At 43.3% G+C, this 19,064-nt stretch overlaps 1 protein-coding gene across 1 annotated transcript in view; it reads right to left on the bottom strand.

Annotated features, from left to right (window-relative positions):
- The window catches only part of FMN2 (formin 2), a 428,360-nt gene that overhangs the window by 147,204 nt on the left and 262,092 nt on the right, over window positions 1-19,064 (bottom strand). Inside the window, exon 10 of the mRNA XM_063917606.1 lies at window positions 663-792. Within this exon, the coding sequence (XP_063773676.1) occupies window positions 663-792 (130 nt within the window). The remainder of the gene's footprint in view (window positions 1-662; window positions 793-19,064) is intronic.

The raw sequence follows: 19,064 nt of genomic DNA, 5'->3' as shown, positions 1-19,064 counted from the left end.
AGCTGTTAACTGTTGGAGGTGCACCCATTAGAGTAATAACAAATGACATCTTTCTTTGTTAGGGGCACTCTTCCTACTTAGTATTAAAACATGTTTATTGTTACATTATAAAATGCATCACATCAGGTAATGTAAAAAGTAACCATGAAACAAACACATAAACAATGTATCAAGGAGACTACCTTTCTTTCAATCTGTTGTAAAATCTATAAAATAAAATATATTTTCAGCAATAATGAGTTTACAAAAAAATTTAAGTATACTGTCCACTGTGTAGTACCAAGTCAGCTTTGGATTTGGTGTGGGCTTTGATTTCCAGCCAAGACATACAGGTATGAGGAGTAAGGTGGTTGCATCTGTGGAAAAGTAGACCTTGTTGGATGGTGGAGTAATATTCCTAGGAAACTACACAGAAGGTGCAATGGTGCAATAGGGAACCATTCAATAGGGAACCATTCTGCAAGTCCGGGGCCAGCATTTCCATGTGATTGCAATAGCACATCACGCTGCTCACACATAATTGATATGACCCTATAATATCAATATCACTACTTGATAAACTCTTATATATCAGAACTAATTCTGACAGTCATGAAAAACAGTTGATTGAATTTCCAAAAATCTGTGTAAAGGGGACAGTTCTAATATGAAGTATAACTAACCTTACAAACTTTCTGTAGTAATTCAAGCTTTCGATGAATAGAACTAATGTTTTCTGAAATGGTTGACTGTAGCAAAATGCAAAACACTCGTTCTGAAAAATTTGGTATTGTTGTCAGTTCATAGAGGAATCTAGATGATAAAAGAACACAAAAATTATTTACATTACTGAATGACAGCACTTTGTTAATTTTGCTGATTAATATTAGGAACTTGGCATGAAGGTAGGTACAGGGCCAGATCATAGGAGGGGCGACAGGGGTGGCTGTCCCAGGGCCCCCACACACTGTCCCCAAAACTCAACACTGCTATTAACATAAGACCGGAGACAGCATTTAGCTGCTGTCTCCGGTTCTTCCTCTGGCTCAGCTATTCTCTCCTCAGTGGCCACGGCGCCTAGGAGCTTCAGTAGTACAGTCAGAGTCTCGTGGGATAATGATGTCAAATCCCGTGAGACGCTCACTGTCCAGAGCAGCACAGTCGCAGTGACGCAAGCTAATAAGAGCTGAGTGAGTGAGCGCCAATTTACTCACTTCAGCAGCAACTCCTCAGTTCAGCCTAGGGATGGCCATCGGTGGGTTAGCCATCAATGGTACCATTGATAAATAACCTCGATGGTGTAAAACCATCTGGAAGGGATTAATTGATGGTTTTACCCATCAATGGTTATCCCTGCATCTCTGTGCAATGAAATACGGGCCAAGCTCCGTGCCCTGATACTTTGCGAAAAAACAAAACAAAAACAATTCAGTGGCACTGAACCATTGATGCCGGGAAACCATCTGGTTCTCCCCCATTGATGGTATAAGTATTCTACATCGGCCATAGACCATCGATGATTTTGAATCATCGATGGTCAATGGCCATCCCTAGTGTAGCCACCCCACACCCTGTGGTACAGATAAATCAGCGCTGGTGACTGTCCGTGCACCGATAAATGCAGGTATCCAGACTACCATACTGTCACCAATGCCATAAACCTAAAGGTAAAGTGTCCAAATAAGTTGCCATTATATATATATATGTATGTATGTATGTATGTATAGATAGATAGATAGATAGATACACACACATCTCAACTGACTTGGTCACTGTACTGTATATAGAGTATAGAGAGACATATAGATACAGTAGTTATATAAAGATATCTATAGATATATTTACATCGCTACTATATTGATAACTGTATTGATAGGTGCCCATACATGTTTATTGCCCAGGGCCCCTACAGACCTTAATCTGGCCCTGTGAAGGTAGCATACAATAATGCTTGTAAAGCGACTTTTGAGTTCTGCTGGAGAAAAGTGCTTTATAAATATAATAATAATAATAATAATATTATTATTATTATTATTATTATTATTATCTGCCTGTAAGGTAATTTGCTATTTATGGTTTATTTTCATCTTGCTCCCTTTTGAAAACCAATAACATGAAGAGAAGAGGAAGCCGCAGTTGGACAATTACAGATGGGAACGTTATTTTTACATAATACTAATTTCTCATTCTTAACTGTAATTGCATTTTACTGCAAAAGAATCTGTTACAGTCATTTGTGTAGCAAATGTAATACAACAGTATTAATTGAAAGCACGTATGATAAATACACATATTTGGAACAGTACATGAAGGTAAAAGGATAATTGTTGTCTCCAAATACTGATGGGGTATTAACCACTTGCCTGGGATGGCTGCATGAATGTGACCACACCAGGCTGGGCTTTACCTGACACGGTCACATCTGATGCGACCAGTTAGAAATGCCCACTGGGCAGCTGGGGGAAGATAAGCTTCCCACAGCCACCAACCTCAGAGGGAGCTCCCAACCCCTCTGCACCCACAGCTCCCCCCGATTTGTTTCCGATCAGTGTGGCCAGATGGCGCTGTGTATATACTCGGCGGCTGCAGAGAGCAGCAGCCGCTGGGGAAGCCAGCTCAGGGGAACTGATAATCAGTCTTCCTTAACATACGCTCCACTGTGCTCTGAATTTTGGGGAGGGGTAGAAATGCCTATAGTGGGAGGGTAAAATGAATCAATATGATGCTAGGAGGGGTAAAATAGTAATGATAAAGAAAAATTACACTGGCCACTGGAGGAGGTAGGGTTAGGAAGTGATTATATAATGGGAGCCTACGGACATGGGGGGTGGGGGGGTACAAAACATATATTTAAAAACACTTTTAAAACTTTATTAAATAAAAAAAATGACAATTTCTGAGCAGTTATTTGAAAAAAAAAAACAGTTAAGTGGTTAAGGGTGAAAAATTTTTGTTAGCCATAATATAATTTTTTTATTTACTTACAATATATGTTTTCAGCAAACCATTTACAATATGTCATCAAAGGTAACCCTACAGCATTGCTGCACTTAGGTTAATTACAATAATAACTTATATGCAGCAGTATTATCCACCACTGCATCTACATGCCCTATGCAATTAGAAGATAATATTAGGCTAAAGTACAAGTGCACTATGGGACTAATCCAGATGCAGTCGCTATGCCAACACAGCAGCAATCTTTTTTTAGGGACGGAACTGCTAGGATTCGCAAGTATAGCAGCTGCCCACAACAGGGTCGCCGACCAAAGCCATCAACTCCGTGATTGTCTCCATAGCCACGCAAAATAGCCATGGGAGCTGCGACGCTGGCGCCATGTTTTATGCGTATGAGATCACAGTCGTATGCCAAGACACACCTCAAAAAATGGTCACAACATGCCTGCATTTTTGCAAACACTCCCTGTTACCTCTCCCAAATAGCCTCTTCTCTGTGACGGATTCCTCACTGTGAGCGGCATCGCAAAGGTACAAACATGCAACCATCAGCACCAGACAAGTTCCAGGAGCACCACCCACATGCGCACTGTGGCTGCAACGCATGCTTAGTCTGCTGATAATCGCTCAGTTACGACTGCATCTGAATTAGGCCCTATTTGCTGGGCTTCACATGTGCACAGTTCCCTTGCTGTGGAAGAAAGTGTTTATTTCAGAACAGTTGTTTTGTACATTATGACATTACACAAGTCCGTTGACAAATGAGCCACAAGGAAACATAATTAGTGGAACAGCAAATTCTCAATTTCATGTTATTTAATACTGTATAGTATTTTGGCCAGTGGAAACCATTATAAAATGCTGAGAATTCAATGCTGAGATTACTGGCATTGTAAAGTGAGGGGCATGGCTACAATGACATACAGTAATTCAGTGCGAATCCTTTTGTCAGCCACCCAGCCTGCCAACTTTACTCAGGAAGTGGGCGGCACCAGACAGCTGCCAGACAAGTTCCAGGAGCACCATCCGGGATTCAGGAGCCTACCCGGCTATTCTTGGAGAGTAGGCAAGTATGACATAGCTAGAGATTTTTATTTTATTTATTTTATTTTATAATTATTCTTTTATTTTTTTTTTATTTTTTTTGGGTGGGTGGGGGGTAATTGAGGAATTTTCTCAAGAAAATATAATTATCCCAGGCTAATAGCAGCAAGTATATCCTTTGTGGGGTCTCTCTTTTACTTAGTATATGAATATACACAAAATTAGTTTCATACAGACGTATTCACCTCACGGTGAAAAATAATACACTTTATGGAATGTAAAATGAGGATACTGTAAATGTAATACGTCTCTAATAGAAGTAACCTGAGTCCTTAAAAGTATACTTCAGCTACATATATGATCACAGACAAAAAATAAGAGATACCCTCAGTTAACACAATCACCAAGTCGGTGTGTTAGAGCTCTTAATAGAAGAAAGATTGTATAGCCAGTATACACATGTAGAAACACATGTTTCCGTATATTGTACTGCTAGTGTGTAGCGCCACACGCCGCCGCTCCGATTAAAAAAATGGCAGCAGACCTCCTGACAGCACAGCCAGGCTGCGCTGCCATGGGTCAACCTTAATTCGATGCATCTGCAATTAAATTACGGACACATCAGGAGGCGGCCCGTCACACATGCTGGACAGCCCCTAGCATGTGAGGAGATGGACGCAGATCTGGCTGCGTATGCAGTGATCTGCGTCCATCTCTGAGTAAAGTTCTATGTTCATTATATCTGTTAAGAACCTTGAATCCCATTGGAGAAAGAGCGCCATATAAATAAAATTATGATTATTATTTTTAGGATTATTATTATCTGCTATAGGACAGGTGCAAGTGCACACTAATGATGATGACTCATAAGAAACTTGACACATGCTATTAGGAGTTGTATGCATCTTGAAATATGTACAGCTCAGCAAATGTGTAGATATGCGGTTGTCAGTAATTTATACCTCTTTTTGCTAGTAACTCTGCATTAGAACCTGCTGTCGATAATCACTACTGTAGCAATATTTTAGGTCTTAATGGGCCTATACATCAATAGTCTATTGCCACAATGCTGCATTATGCCAATAGGTTGTGCAAAAGAGCCGGCAAAATCCAACATGTTGGAAATCCTGAGTTTGCTGATTCCAATCACAAAAGCAAAGGAATCAGTGAGTTGGGGATTTCTAACATGGATTTTGCATATTATTCAATTGAAGTATTCAATTCAAGTCGAAACTTTTTAAACAATTCAAGTCAAAGTGTATTCAATTCAAGTCGAAACTGCCGTCTTGTTGGAAAGACGGCAGTTTTCGAATTTTTCAGGTCGGAAAGGGGTTCCAACCTATTCAATCCCCGGCTTTTTTATCCGACAAGTCGGGGAATTCGTCTTGTCGGAAAGCACGTGGAACGGCGGAATAGCTGCCGATCCGCGGGCTTCTGTCGGAAACGGGGCCAAATCCAACAGGTGTTGGCCCCGTTTCCGACCATCTCAATCCGACTTTAAAAAAGTCTGATGGAGATGAGGGGGAGAGCAACGCTACAGCAGCGTAGCCAGAGTATGGGACACCACCGCCGCTCACGGCAGCGTCCTCCCAGCTCCAGCAATCGAGGTCCCGCTTACTGGACCCGGGAGGACGCTGCCATGAGCGGCGGTGGTGCAGCGAGGTCCCACTTGCTGGAGCTGGGAAGACGCTGCCGTGAGCGGCGGTGGTGCAGCGAGGTCCCACTTGCTGGAGCCGGGAAGCCGGGAGGACGCTGCCGTGAGCGGCGGTGGTGCAGCGAGGTCCCGCTTGCTTGAGCCAGGAGGACGCTGCCGTGAGCGGCGATGGTGTCCCATCCTCTGGCTACGCTGCTGTAGCGTTGCTCTCCCCCGTCTCCCCGCTGATTTCCCCCTGTCAGCACCTTCATCTCAAGCCGACTTTTTTTTAAAAGTCGGATTGAGATGGTCATTGAATAGGTCATGTCGGATCCATTCCGACAAATCCATGTCGGAATGGATCCGACTTGAATTGAATATACCCCTATAAGAGAAATGGAGATTGGGAAATCGGATGAAGGATCTGTGGAATCGGGTAATTGCTGTATGGGACACTTTAAGCCTAGATTACATCTTTCTGCAAGTTATACATACTTACATTATCTTGAGAACAAACTGCACATTTTAAAAGTGTCATGCATATTTTCTTTTAAACATAAAAAAATTAATTATATGTATCTCAGTATTTTATCAATAACACAACTGTACTTTCTTTTTTGCCAAGTTTACACATACAGATTTCTTTACTTAAATTTAGCCAGCAAAACCTTTATAGTGCAGCATGTATTGTTGTTATAGCTTATTTATATGTTTCACTTAAGGCCCATACACACTAGAAGAACTTGAACAATGTGAAAGATGAACAATGTGGAAGATGACAAATCTCCTTTGAACTCCCTGACAAACTAGATTGAGTACACACTGAGATTTATTACAAACAATTTGAACGACAAACGATCTAAAGGGAGATACACACGGAGAGATCTGACTAGATTGCTTAGAAGTTAAGCACGGATCTCTTTGTGTATGCCCCACAGCGACAGCGATGCCCCCACGCCTGCATGCAGGCACAATCTGGCACATTGCTTATTTCACCCACTGGGTGAAATGAGTGCCCCCCCCCCCTCCTCCCATCGTGCTGTGTCCTGAGTGGGGGAAAGATGTGTGCTGAGCATTCTGTGATAGATTGCTCAGCACACATCTCTCCCCATGTGTACTGGCCTTTAAAATAATCTTCAGTCTTATTCTCCTGTAGTGCTCTTTTATAAATACTCTATAAACAATAATCATTGCCTTTTATTTTGAGCCTGTTTTGGAATTAAAAGATAATTGGATATTCCCAACTACTGTACAGTATAATCTCAAATTTCACAGCTCCTGAACTATACCAAGCATTACCCTCTTTTGCTACGCCCATGCATCACAATTGTTTTCTGCAGTTTGCTCACTAAGGGGGAGATTTATCAAAGAATATTTGCAGAATATCGCCGAAAACACCTCTTTTTAGGGGGTATACACAAATATTAAGGATCCCCATTTACGTATGTTTGATGAATATATATCTCAGATATCTGCGGCGATCCCCCATTCTCAATTACAAAATCAGCTCCTATAGGTTTCTAGGGGGTAATTCTGAGTTGATCGCAGCAGGAAATTTGTTAGCAGTTGGGCAAAACCATGTGCACTGCAGGGGGGGCAGATATAACATGTGCAGAGAGAGATAGATTTGGGTGTGGTGAGTTCAATCTGCAATCTAAATTGCAGTGTAAAAATAAAGCAGCCAGTATTTACCCTGCACAGAAACAAAATAACCCACCCAAATCTAACTCTCTCTGCAAATGTTATATCTGCCCCCCCCCCCCCCTGCAGTGCACATGGTTTTGCCCAACTGCTAAAAAATTTCCTGCTGCGATCAACTTGGAATTACCCCCCTAGTTGGGAATCCTTAAATGTCCTCGTAGCAAACACCATCTTCAGCTGGTGTTAACCACTGTAGCCTATAGGTTATGGATCGCAATAATTAATGGGAGAGGGATCACTTGGAATCCTCTCTAGCAAAGGCTGCTCGCACATGAGTGGTCCAGTGACCGCACATCTTTCCCTAAATTAGTTGCGCCTGTCCCTGCATGTCTATTTTTTAAAATTCAATACATTTTTATTGGATTTTTGATAGTTTTACAATTAAACAATGCAAAAGGCAATTCAGAACAAAACAAAATAAGAACAAATAAAAAATAATAACAGCAGAAACAACAACAGGCTTACGGTTGTATAGAAAAAGCACAGCAGGACGTGCGGATATGAATCTCAGTCAAAGTCAGGCATTAGTAGAGCACTGGTGACATAGTATTACTATATATTTAACACATCGCACCATGTTATTACAGTGTTAATATTCAGATTAATCGGGCCGGCTGCGGGCCACACACCCCACAAACCTCCCACAGAAGGCCCGCATAACAGTTAATTAGATAACTCTAAGGCTCACAGTATTTATCCATGAAGCAGCGAGAACTCATCCACTTTTCCCATACAGCAATAAACTTTTTTTCTGCATTCCTGGCCAGAAATACAAATTTTTCATGTGTAACAGAAGCATTAACCAGAGAAATCCAGGATCTTGGGGTCGGGGCTTCATTAGCCAACCACAGTCTGTCTATGCAAACCTTGGCCAGAGCACAGAGGTTTACAACATAGCGTCGACCGGGTGGATCCAGAACCTCCTCATCTATAGCCGCTAATACACAAGTGATAGGTGTAAGTATGGAAGAAGGGACACCTGTAGTAACTATAGCACGCATAACCTCCTCCCAAAAAGCCGACACCACGGGACATAGCCAGAGCATATGCCAAAAGTCTGCTCCTAAACTACCGCACTTGGGGCATTTTGAGCTATGGGATCCCCCTATATGCGACAGCCTCACCGGGGTCATGTATACTCTATGTACTATGAACAATTGAATTTGCTGATATCGGACAGAGGAAGCTGAAAACCGACAAGATACCAGAGCACCCTCCCATATGTCATCTGACAATGGACCCAAATCAGATTCCCACTTAGTCTTAAGGGAGACAAGGGGGTCTATATGATGCATTTGAAGTATACGGCCGTATATCTTAGAGACCAAATGCCCGGATCCCACCATTTGCAATAGTAATTTAACCGGGGAATCAGCAAGAGCCGGAGGGCCATCAGGGAATTGGGCATGTCACAATTGGAGGAAGCGAAAAAAATATACAGAGGGGACATTAAATGTTGAAGCTGCTGAAAGGATCTAAAAATCCCATCAGTGTATAAGTGTCCCAATGAGAATACTCCCCATGGCTCCCATACCCTCCTGATTTGAAGCTGACACAACTCGGGCAATCCATATTTATTGTCCAGTGGAGTATCAGGGTCAATACCATGCCCTTGCAGTATAGAGTGCACCAGCCTCCAAATAATAATATATTGTTTTATGAGTGGTAATGAAGAAATTTTGACGTTTCCACAGAGAAGCAGTCGCAGTGGGGAACCACCTGGATACTCCCGTAGCGCCAGCTGCGAGTGCAAACTCGAGTTGTCAGAATCATTAACCCATTCCCAGAGATGTGCTAAGTGTGCAGCAAAGTAATAAAAACGAAAGTTGGGAAGAGCCAAACCCCCTAAAGTTTTTGTCCTGGTCAAAGAATCAAGTTTCAACCGTGCCCGTTTACTAGCCCAAATTAATGAAGAAAGCAGACCATCTACTGTATACGTTTAAAAATCTTCTGAGGGATGTATACAGGAGATTGTTGTAGAATATACAGGAGTTTGGGCTGAAAGACCATTTTCACCATGTTAACCCTCCCTGTAACCGTTTGGGGCAATTTCCCCCAAACCTTCACTTTACTGCGAAGATAAGTTATTTGCGGTGTGACATTGAGGGAGGTGAATTTGTGAGGGTCATTAGATACCCAAATGCCCAGATATTTAAAGGAGTTCACCCATCGTAATGGGAGAGTAACTAATGGGGAGGCAGGGATCTCACCTCAAAACGGGATGATGGAGGATTTCTCCCAATTAATCAGGAGCCCAGAATAACACCCGAACTCATTAATAATTTCTAATATGTTAGGCATAGACTCAGCATAGCGATCCACAAACAGCAGAATATCGTCGGCATACAGAGCTATTTTCTCCTCCCTGGTGCCTATTTTAAAACCAAAAATCTCAGAGTTTGCCCGCAGAAGATATGCAAGGGGTTCAATGGCCATAGCAAACATGGTAGGGGACAGTGGGCATCCCTGACGTGTACCTCTAGACAGGGGAAAGGATTGTAATACAAAGCCGTTCACCGCCACTCTGGCCAATGGAGAGGACTACATCAACCGAACAAATTTAATAAAGTTGGGGCCTATACCAAACTTACGCATTACGTTCCACAAGTAATCCCACTCCACGGAATCAAAGGCCTTAGCGGCATCCAATGATACAACAATGGAGGAGGACTCTTCACGAGGGATCTGTAAATGGGTGAATAAACGTCTGAGATTGATTGACGTTGATTTATTGGGCATAAACCCTGTCTGATCGGAGTGTATAAGCTGCGTAATAACTTGATTCAGTCTACATGCCAGGACCTTGGCCAGAATTTTGATGTCGGTGGGCAGCAGAGAGGTAGGGCAATAAGAATCAACCTTCCTATGATCCTTGTCGGTTTAGGAAGTACAACAATCAATGCCTCCACCATGGACAAGGGAAGGGATTCCTGTGCAAATATCTGATTATATAACTCAAGTAATTGGGGGGACAAAAAAATCTAAATGACGCTTATAGAGCTCAGACGGTATACCGTCCAGTCCCGAAGCTTTCCCATTGGAAGCGGCCTTGATAGAAGCCACTATTTCCTCCGGCGAAATAGGTACCTCGAGGAAATCATGTGCCTCACAAGTCAGTAGGTGGACTTGTATAGTCTGTAAATGGTCATCTAATTGCATCGAGGTACAGTTCAATTTAGAGCTATACAAACACCTATAATAGGACACAAATTCCGATGCAATTTGTGGAGTCTGCAATAAAGTGGTGCCATCTGAGGCCTCAATTTCAGCCACGATATTAGAAGACCTCTCACCCCATGCCAAAAAAGCTAAATATGATCCCGGCCTATCCCTAGAAGCATAAAAGGCATGGGAGGTAAAAAGGCGTCTATGCTGAGTCTTTTCCATGAGATAATCTTTCCACTCCCCCTGGGCTGACAACCATGCCGATTTGGAACTGACCAAACCATCCTGCAGATATTGTGTTTCTGCAGCAACATTCAGGATTTCCAATTCGGACTCCTGGCGCCTAAAAAAGGACTTTAAATTAGCCACCCTTTTAATTAAGGTTCCCCTCAAAAAAGCCTTAAACGCATCCCATAAAATAGAAATAGACTGCCCAGCCTTATTTATCTAAAAATATTCCCGCCATTCAGCCACCAAATCGGAGCCATCACCCATATGTACGAGCCAGAATGGATTGAACTTCCACACAGCCTGGCCTCTGGAGCAGTTAAAATCCAAGACCAAGGTTAATGGGGAGTGATTCGATATACCTCTAGTCTCATATCTACTATTTCGAACCCTAGGGATTATGTCGCTCGAAAGGAGGGCCAGGTCAATCCTAGAGAACGAGGAGTGAGAATGTGAAAAGCTGGAATATTGTTTAACAGATGGGTGTCTCAGTCTCCAGGGATCGACCAGGTCCAACCCCGACACAACATCAGCAAAGCCAGATCTTCCAGAATGCGGCCCAGAGGGTGTAGTAGAGAATCTATCTAACGCTACATCTAACACATTATTGAAATCCCCCAGACAAACTACAGGAGTTCCCGGTGACAAGGCCATAAATCCTGTCACCTTTTTCAGGACATCGGAAGAATAAGGGGGAGGCACATATACGGACAATAGAAGCAGAGGGGCACAATGAATTCTACACTTTAAAAACACATATCTTCCCCATACACAAAGGGAACAGTCCAACACAAAGGGAACAGTCTTTTTTTATAAGGACTGAGACCCCCCGAAAGGCAGATGTGTGCATAGAATGGAATGCCCAACCCACCCAAGGTCTCTTAAGGGAAAGGATCCTACTGCCCACTAGGTGAGTTTCCATAAGACATACTACGTCAGCGGCATACTGTGTAATTTGTCTAAGCACCAGAGATCGCTTAATCTTATCGTTGAGTCCCCGCACATTCCATGATAACATCCTAAGTCCAGCCATAAGAAGTCATAATGATAATAGGGGCTACAGCCCACAGCCAGCCAGATCCACCCTCGCGGCATGCAGTCGCAAGGCACCAGTGCTCAATGGATAAATTCGTAATCCACACATAAACAAATCCAAAGCATCAATACAAAAAACAACCATAGCCTATAACATCCCCCCCACCCCACCCTGTACACTACTCCCAACTTGCTGCATACCTGGATACCAAAACAGAACAACAAATCAAACCCTAAACACACAGCAAGCTATATTCTGGGTGGAGCCAAGAATATAATGGCCTTGAGAAAAGAGAAAAAGCGAAAAACACAAAAAAACTGCATGTCTATTTTAATATATTCCGGCAATCCATAATTTCTTACTGCAGCGGTAAGTGGCAATAAGAAATTATAATTATAAGGTCTAAAACCCAAAAATTAATAAATAGCCCCTAAAGGAGAGAGTTATCAAACTTTTTAAAGAGAATAGTGAAGTAGTTACCCATAGCAACCAATCATAACATGTGTCAGACAGCACCAAGGGGCAAATGTGCGATCCAACCGCAAAAATGACAAAAAAAGATGCAGGCGCATACGCAGTGCCCGTCCTGCGCATGCGCCTGCATTTTCTGTGGGGTGGGGGCGCAGAGAATGCAATTACTTCTGCCTGTCAATTAGGCAGAGGTGGGCGCAGGGTGGAGGGGGTGGCAACGCTCCATTTCATAGGTGGACATGGAGCGTTGCTGGGGTGGAGGCCGACAAACGGGGGGCTGTGCAGTGTAAACGGGGGCCCCACCGGGGGTTTTCTTTTTTCCCCCCTTTCCCCCCCTTCCCTTCCCTCCCCCGTACCCTTCTCGGCCAGTCTGCCCCTGGTTTCACATCCCTCATTATTATTATTATTAATATTGTAAATGAAATAATATTTTGTTTAAAACAAAATATAATGAAAGATAATAATACACATTTTACTGGCAGAAAAGTTAGAGATGGGGCAAAGGAGAACCATGTGTATTGGGTGTACCCTATTCCCTATTATCCTCAGGAAGCTGGGTTTATAGAAAGAATGAATGCGCTTCGTAGGGAGTACCCTGGAGAACACTCATGCACTCCTTGAAGGGTTGAGACAGTTTCCTGCAAGAGACAGCATGTTGTTTGAATGAAAGGGTCCATACAGGACGCAGTATCCCATTTCAGAGAGAGTTAAAGCCCCCAGCCACCCAGGCTACCTCACTGTGTAACACTCAGAAGTTAACACCATAATGGTAGTGGCATAAGAGGATAAGTATTCTGTGAACAAAAACTACATGATGACACAGAGAAAGATGTTACAGAAACAGGCCAATACTCAGATGGTATACTTGAAACAAAACATGCAGGAGTAATATACTTTTTCCCACACACCACTTGATCCCATACTGCAAGACCTCAGAGAAACTTGTGCTAAATTATGAAAGGAAATATTATGTACATTTGTCATTTCATGATTACTATGTTCTAGATAAAAAAAAAGGTAATAGGAACACAGATTTTTGTACCAGGCTCAATGTATATTTTGATTGAGGTTGATTACCATCTTTTTGGCCGTAGTAGTACCAGGGCCAGGAAAAAAATGCTACGTTTTGGTGGAAGGTGATGCTAACCTGGTGCATTTTCCTGCCTGTTGTTTGTACCCCAGGGATTGCTGATTAGAAATGTAATGCTTGTTTATTTTTCTCAATAGGTTGAGCTAAGATGTATGCTGGCCTGATTGGATATCACCTTTCCCAAAGTTATGCTGCTATATACAGATGAGTTCTTTTATATCTTCACTTGAGCTACAGCATGTTGCGGCAAATATGCCGCAAAAAGGGGCCCACCAGCAGGTACATGCCAGTGTTTGCACCCACGGCCCCAAAGGATTGCATGGTGCGAATGGTGACGCAGCATGGAGTACTGTGTCAGGCACATGCACGGAAATTCATGCTGTGCTGTGCTGCCAACAACAACATAAGTGGATACATCTGTAACAGACACATGCTTGCAGGGCTGTAACTAGGTGTATGCGGAGTGTGCACTGTACATAGCGCTGCAGGGTAGGGGGCACTGTTGGCAGCTCTTTTCAATTATCTTTTTTAATGACTTTTACTTGCAGCTGCCCCCTTTATGAAGCCCAGCATCTCCTGACTGCCCCTGTCCCTTTCCCCCTACCCCTTGCGTTGCTAATACCTATACTGCATTCATGGACTTGTTAGCTCTTTGTTATTCAGTCACACTGTCCTTTATTACAATTCAAGATGCTGACATACATTGGATTCAAACCCATTGCCTGTAGCATTGCATTCAGACAATCTATTTATTGAGCTATCTGCCCTTGCATAGAAAGCTAGAGAATTCTAACTATTTGAAGCTTACCTTGTAATTTGTGAAAAAATGATCAGCATTGCAGCTGAGCAGATCTATGTAGTGTGTGGCTGCAAGGGATTGGATGTGTGGCTGCACTTTACATAGATATGCTCAATTGCAATGTTGATTATTATTATTTTTTTACAAAGTACAAGTAGCTTCATGTAGTCAGAAATCTCACAGTTTTTATGCAGGATCAAATAGCTCAATGAGTATGGTGGCTGGCTGGAATGCAACAGGTTATGGGTTTTAATCATGGGTATGGCAGTATATTGCAATTTATTTAATAAAGGGTATTGTAACTGAATAACAGCGAGCTCTCAAATTAAGTATATGAATGTGGTATAAAAAGGATTTGCCCCAAAATCCATTTTCTTACAGTGTTCTATAAATATATATATATATATATATATATATTTATAAAATGTGGGAAGGGCACGGGCTTTCTCTGGGATCAATTTTTTCATGCCGCTTATGTCCCTATTATAAAAATTGGGGGAGGCACTAATACTCTTTCTGGCACAGGACATCAAAAAGTCTAATTACAGCTCTGCATGCTTGATGGTAGTTGGTTTAATCTTTTTCCTTTGGATCAAGTTTAAACTACATAAAGCTGTCCAGACATTAACGTTGTAAGTGTTTGTGACTAGATTCAGTAGCTCATTATATAAGTTGGATTCAGATAGGGAGAATCATTTTATACAAATGCAATATGCTTTGGCTGAAGGATATGGCAAAAAAGAGTGTTAGATATTAGAGATGAGCGGGTTCGGTTCCTCGGAATCCGAACCCGCCCGAACTTCAGGTTTTTTTACATGGGGCCGAGCGACTCGGATCTTCCCGCCTTGCTCGGTTAACCCGAGCGCGCCCGAACGTCATCATCCCGCTGTCGGATTCTCGCGAGGCTCGTATTCTATCGCGAGACTCGGATTCTATATAAGGAGCCGCGCGTCGCCGCCATTTTCACACGTGCATTGAGATTGATAGGGAGAGGACGTGGCTGGCGTCCTCTCCGTTTAGACTAGAGTCTAAATTTTGGGGAGCATATTATTAGGAGGAGTACTACTTGCTGCTGATAGTGTGACCAGTGACCACCAGTTTAATTAATCCGTTCTCTGCCTGAAAAAAAACGATACACAGTGTGACACAGTCACATACCATATCTGTGCTCAGCCCAGTGTGCTGCATCATATGTAATACTGTATATCATTATCTGACTGTGCTGAGTGCTCACTGCTCACACAGCTTAATTGTGGGGGAGACTGGGGAGCAGTTATAGCAGGAGTACATATTTTAAGTACAGTGCACACTTTTGCTGCCAGAGTGCCACTGCCAGTGTGACTGACCAGTGACCACTGACCACCAGTATTGTGATTGTCTGCTGACCACCAGTATATTGTGATTGTCTGCCTGAAAAAGTTAAACACTCGTCGTGTGGTGTTTTTATAAACGCATTCTGCAGACAGTGTCCAGCAGGTCCGTCATTACATAATATATACCTGTCCGGCTGCAGTACTAGTGTGATATATATATATATTTTAATTTGATCTCATTATCATCCAGTCTATATTAGCAGCAGACACAGTACGGTAGTCCACGGCTGTAGCTACCTCTGTGTCGGCAGTCGCTCGTCCATCCATAATTGTATACCACCTACCCGTGTTTTTTTTTTTTTTCTATCTTCTTGATACTAGTAGCTTACTTTAGGAGTCTGCAGTGCTGACAGACAGTGTCCAGCAGGTCCGTCATTACATAATATATACCTGTCCGGCTGCAGTACTAGTGTGATATATATATATTTTAATTTTATCTCATTATCATCCAGTCTATATTAGCAGCAGACACAGTACGGTAGTCCACGGCTGTAGCTACCTCTGTGTCGGCAGTCGCTCGTCCATCCATAATTGTATACCACCTACCCGTGGGTTTTTTTTTTCTATCTTCTTGATACTAGTAGCTTACTTTAGGAGTCTGCAGTGCTGACAGACAGTGTCCAGCAGGTCCGTCATTACATAATATATACCTGTCCGGCTGCAGTACTAGTGTGATATATATATATTTTAATTTTATCTCATTATCATCCAGTCTATATTAGCAGCAGACACAGTACGGTAGTCCACGGCTGTAGCTACCTCTGTGTCGGCAGTCGCTCGTCCATCCATAATTGTATACCACCTACCCGTGTTTTTTTTTTTTTCTATCTTCTTGATACTAGTAGCTTACTTTAGGAGTCTGCAGTGCTGACAGACAGTGTCCAGCAGGTCCGTCATTACATAATATATACCTGTCCGGCTGCAGTACTAGTGTGATATATATATATATTTTAATTTTATCTCATTATCATCCAGTCTATATTAGCAGCAGACACAGTACGGTAGTCCACGGCTGTAGCTACCTCTGTGTCGGCAGTCCCTCGTCCATCCATAATTGTATACCACCTACCCGTGGTTTTTTTTTTCTATCTTCTTGATACTAGTAGCTTACTTTAGGAGTCTGCAGTGCTGACAGACAGTGTCCAGCAGGTCCGTCATTACATAATATATACCTGTCCGGCTGCAGTACTAGTGTGATATATATATATTTTAATTTTATCTCATTATCATCCAGTCTATATTAGCAGCAGACACAGTACGGTAGTCCACGGCTGTAGCTACCTCTGTGTCGGCAGTCGCTCGTCCATCCATAATTGTATACCACCTACCCGTGGTTTTTTTTTTCTATCTTCTTGACACTAGTAGCTTACTTTAGGAGTCTGCAGTGCTGACAGACAGTGTCCAGCAGGTCCGTCATTACATAATATATACCTGTCCGGCTGCAGTACTAGTGTGATATATATATATATTTTAATTTTATCTCATTATCATCCAGTCTATATTAGCAGCAGACACAGTACGGTAGTCCACGACTGTAGCTACCTCTGTGTCGGCAGTCGCTCGTCATCCATAAGTATACTAGTATCCATCCATCCATCTCCATTGTTTACCTGAGGTGCCTTTTAGTTGTGCCTATTAAAATATGGAGAACAAAAATGTTGAGGTTCCAAAAATAGGGAAAGATCAAGATCGACTTCCACCTCGTGCTGAAGCTGCTGCCACTAGTCATGGCCGAGACGATGAAATGCCAGCAACGTCGTCTGCCAAGGCCGATGCCCAATGTCATAGTACAGAGCATGTAAAATCCAAAACACCAAATATCAGTAAAAAAAGGACTCCAAAACCTAAAATAAAATTGTCGGAGGAGAAGCGTAAACTTGCCAATATGCCATTTACCACACGGAGTGGCAAGGAACGGCTGAGGCCCTGGCCTATGTTCATGGCTAGTGGTTCAGCTTCACATGAGGATGGAAGCACTCAGCCTCTCGCTAGAAAAATGAAAAGACTCAAGCTGGCAAAAGCACAGCAAAGAACTGTGCGTTCTTCGAAATCCCAAATCCACAAGGAGAGTCCAATTGTGTCGGTTGCGATGCCTGACCTTCCCAACTCTGGACGTGAAGAGCATGCGCCTTCCACCATTTGCACGCCCCCTGCAAGTGCTGGAAGGAGCACCCGCAGTCCAGTTCCTGATAGTCAGATTGAAGATGTCAGTGTTGAAGTACACCAGGATGAGGAGGATATGGGTGTTGCTGGCGCTGGGGAGGAAATTGACAAGGAGGATTCTGATGTGAGGTGGTTTGTTTAAGTCAGGCACCCGGGGAGACACCTGTTGTCCGTGGGAGGAATATGGCCATTGACATGCCTGGTGAAAATACCAAAAAAATCAGCTCTTCGGTGTGGAAGTATTTCAACAGAAATGCGGACAACATTTGTCAAGCCGTGTGTTGCCTTTGTCAAGCTGTAATAAGTAGGGGTAAGGACGTTAACCACCTCGGAACATCCTCCCTTATACGTCACCTGCAGCGCATTCATAATAAGTCAGTGACAAGTTCAAAAACTTTGGGCGACAGCGGAAGCAGTCCACTGACCAGTAAATCCCTTCCTCTTGTAACCAAGCTCACGCAAACCAACCCACCAACTCCCTCAGTGTCAATTTCCTCCTTCCCCAGGAATGCCAATAGTCCTGCAGGCCATGTCACTGGCAATTCTGACGAGTCCTCTCCTGCCTGGGATTCCTCCGATGCATCCTTGCGTGTAACGCCTACTGCTGCTGGCGCTGCTGTTGTTGCTGCTGGGAGTCGATGGTCATCCCAGAGGGGAAGTCGTAAGCCCACTTTTACTACTTCCACCAAGCAATTGACTGTCCAACAGTCCTTTGCGAGGACGATGAAATATCACAGCAGTCATCCTGTTGCAAAGCGGATAACTGAGGCCTTGACAACTATGTTGGTGTTAGACGTGCGTCCGGTATCCGCCGTTAGTTCACAGGGAACTAGACAATTTCTTGAGGTAGTGTGCCCCCGTTACCAAATACCATCTAGGTTCCACTTCTCTAGGCAGGCGATACCGAGAATGTACACGGACGTCAGAAAAAGACTCACCAGTGTCCTAAAAAATGCAGTTGTACCCAATGTCCACTTAACCACGGACATGTGGACAAGTGGAGCAGGGCAGGGTCAGGACTATATGACTGTGACAGCCCACTGGGTAGATGTATGGACTCCCGCCGCAAGAACAGCAGCGGCGGCACCAGTAGCAGCATCTCGCAAACGCCAACTCTTTCCTAGGCAGGCTACGCTTTGTATCACCGGTTTCCAGAATACGCACACAGCTGAAAACCTCTTACGGCAACTGAGGAAGATCATCGCGGAATGGCTTACCCCAATTGGACTCTCCTGTGGATTTGTGGCATCGGACAACGCCAGCAATATTGTGTGTGCATTAAATATGGGCAAATTCCAGCACGTCCCATGTTTTGCACATACCTTGAATTTGGTGGTGCAGAATTATTTAAAAAACGAGAGGGGCGTGCAAGAGATGCTGTCGGTGGCCAGAAGAATTACGGGACACTTTCGGCGTACAGGCAC

This window comes from Pseudophryne corroboree, chromosome 4 (genome assembly GCF_028390025.1).
Source record: "Pseudophryne corroboree isolate aPseCor3 chromosome 4, aPseCor3.hap2, whole genome shotgun sequence".
In the NCBI taxonomy this organism is placed as follows: domain Eukaryota; kingdom Metazoa; phylum Chordata; class Amphibia; order Anura; family Myobatrachidae; genus Pseudophryne; species Pseudophryne corroboree.
This window is presented reverse-complemented; position numbering and strand designations above follow the sequence as displayed.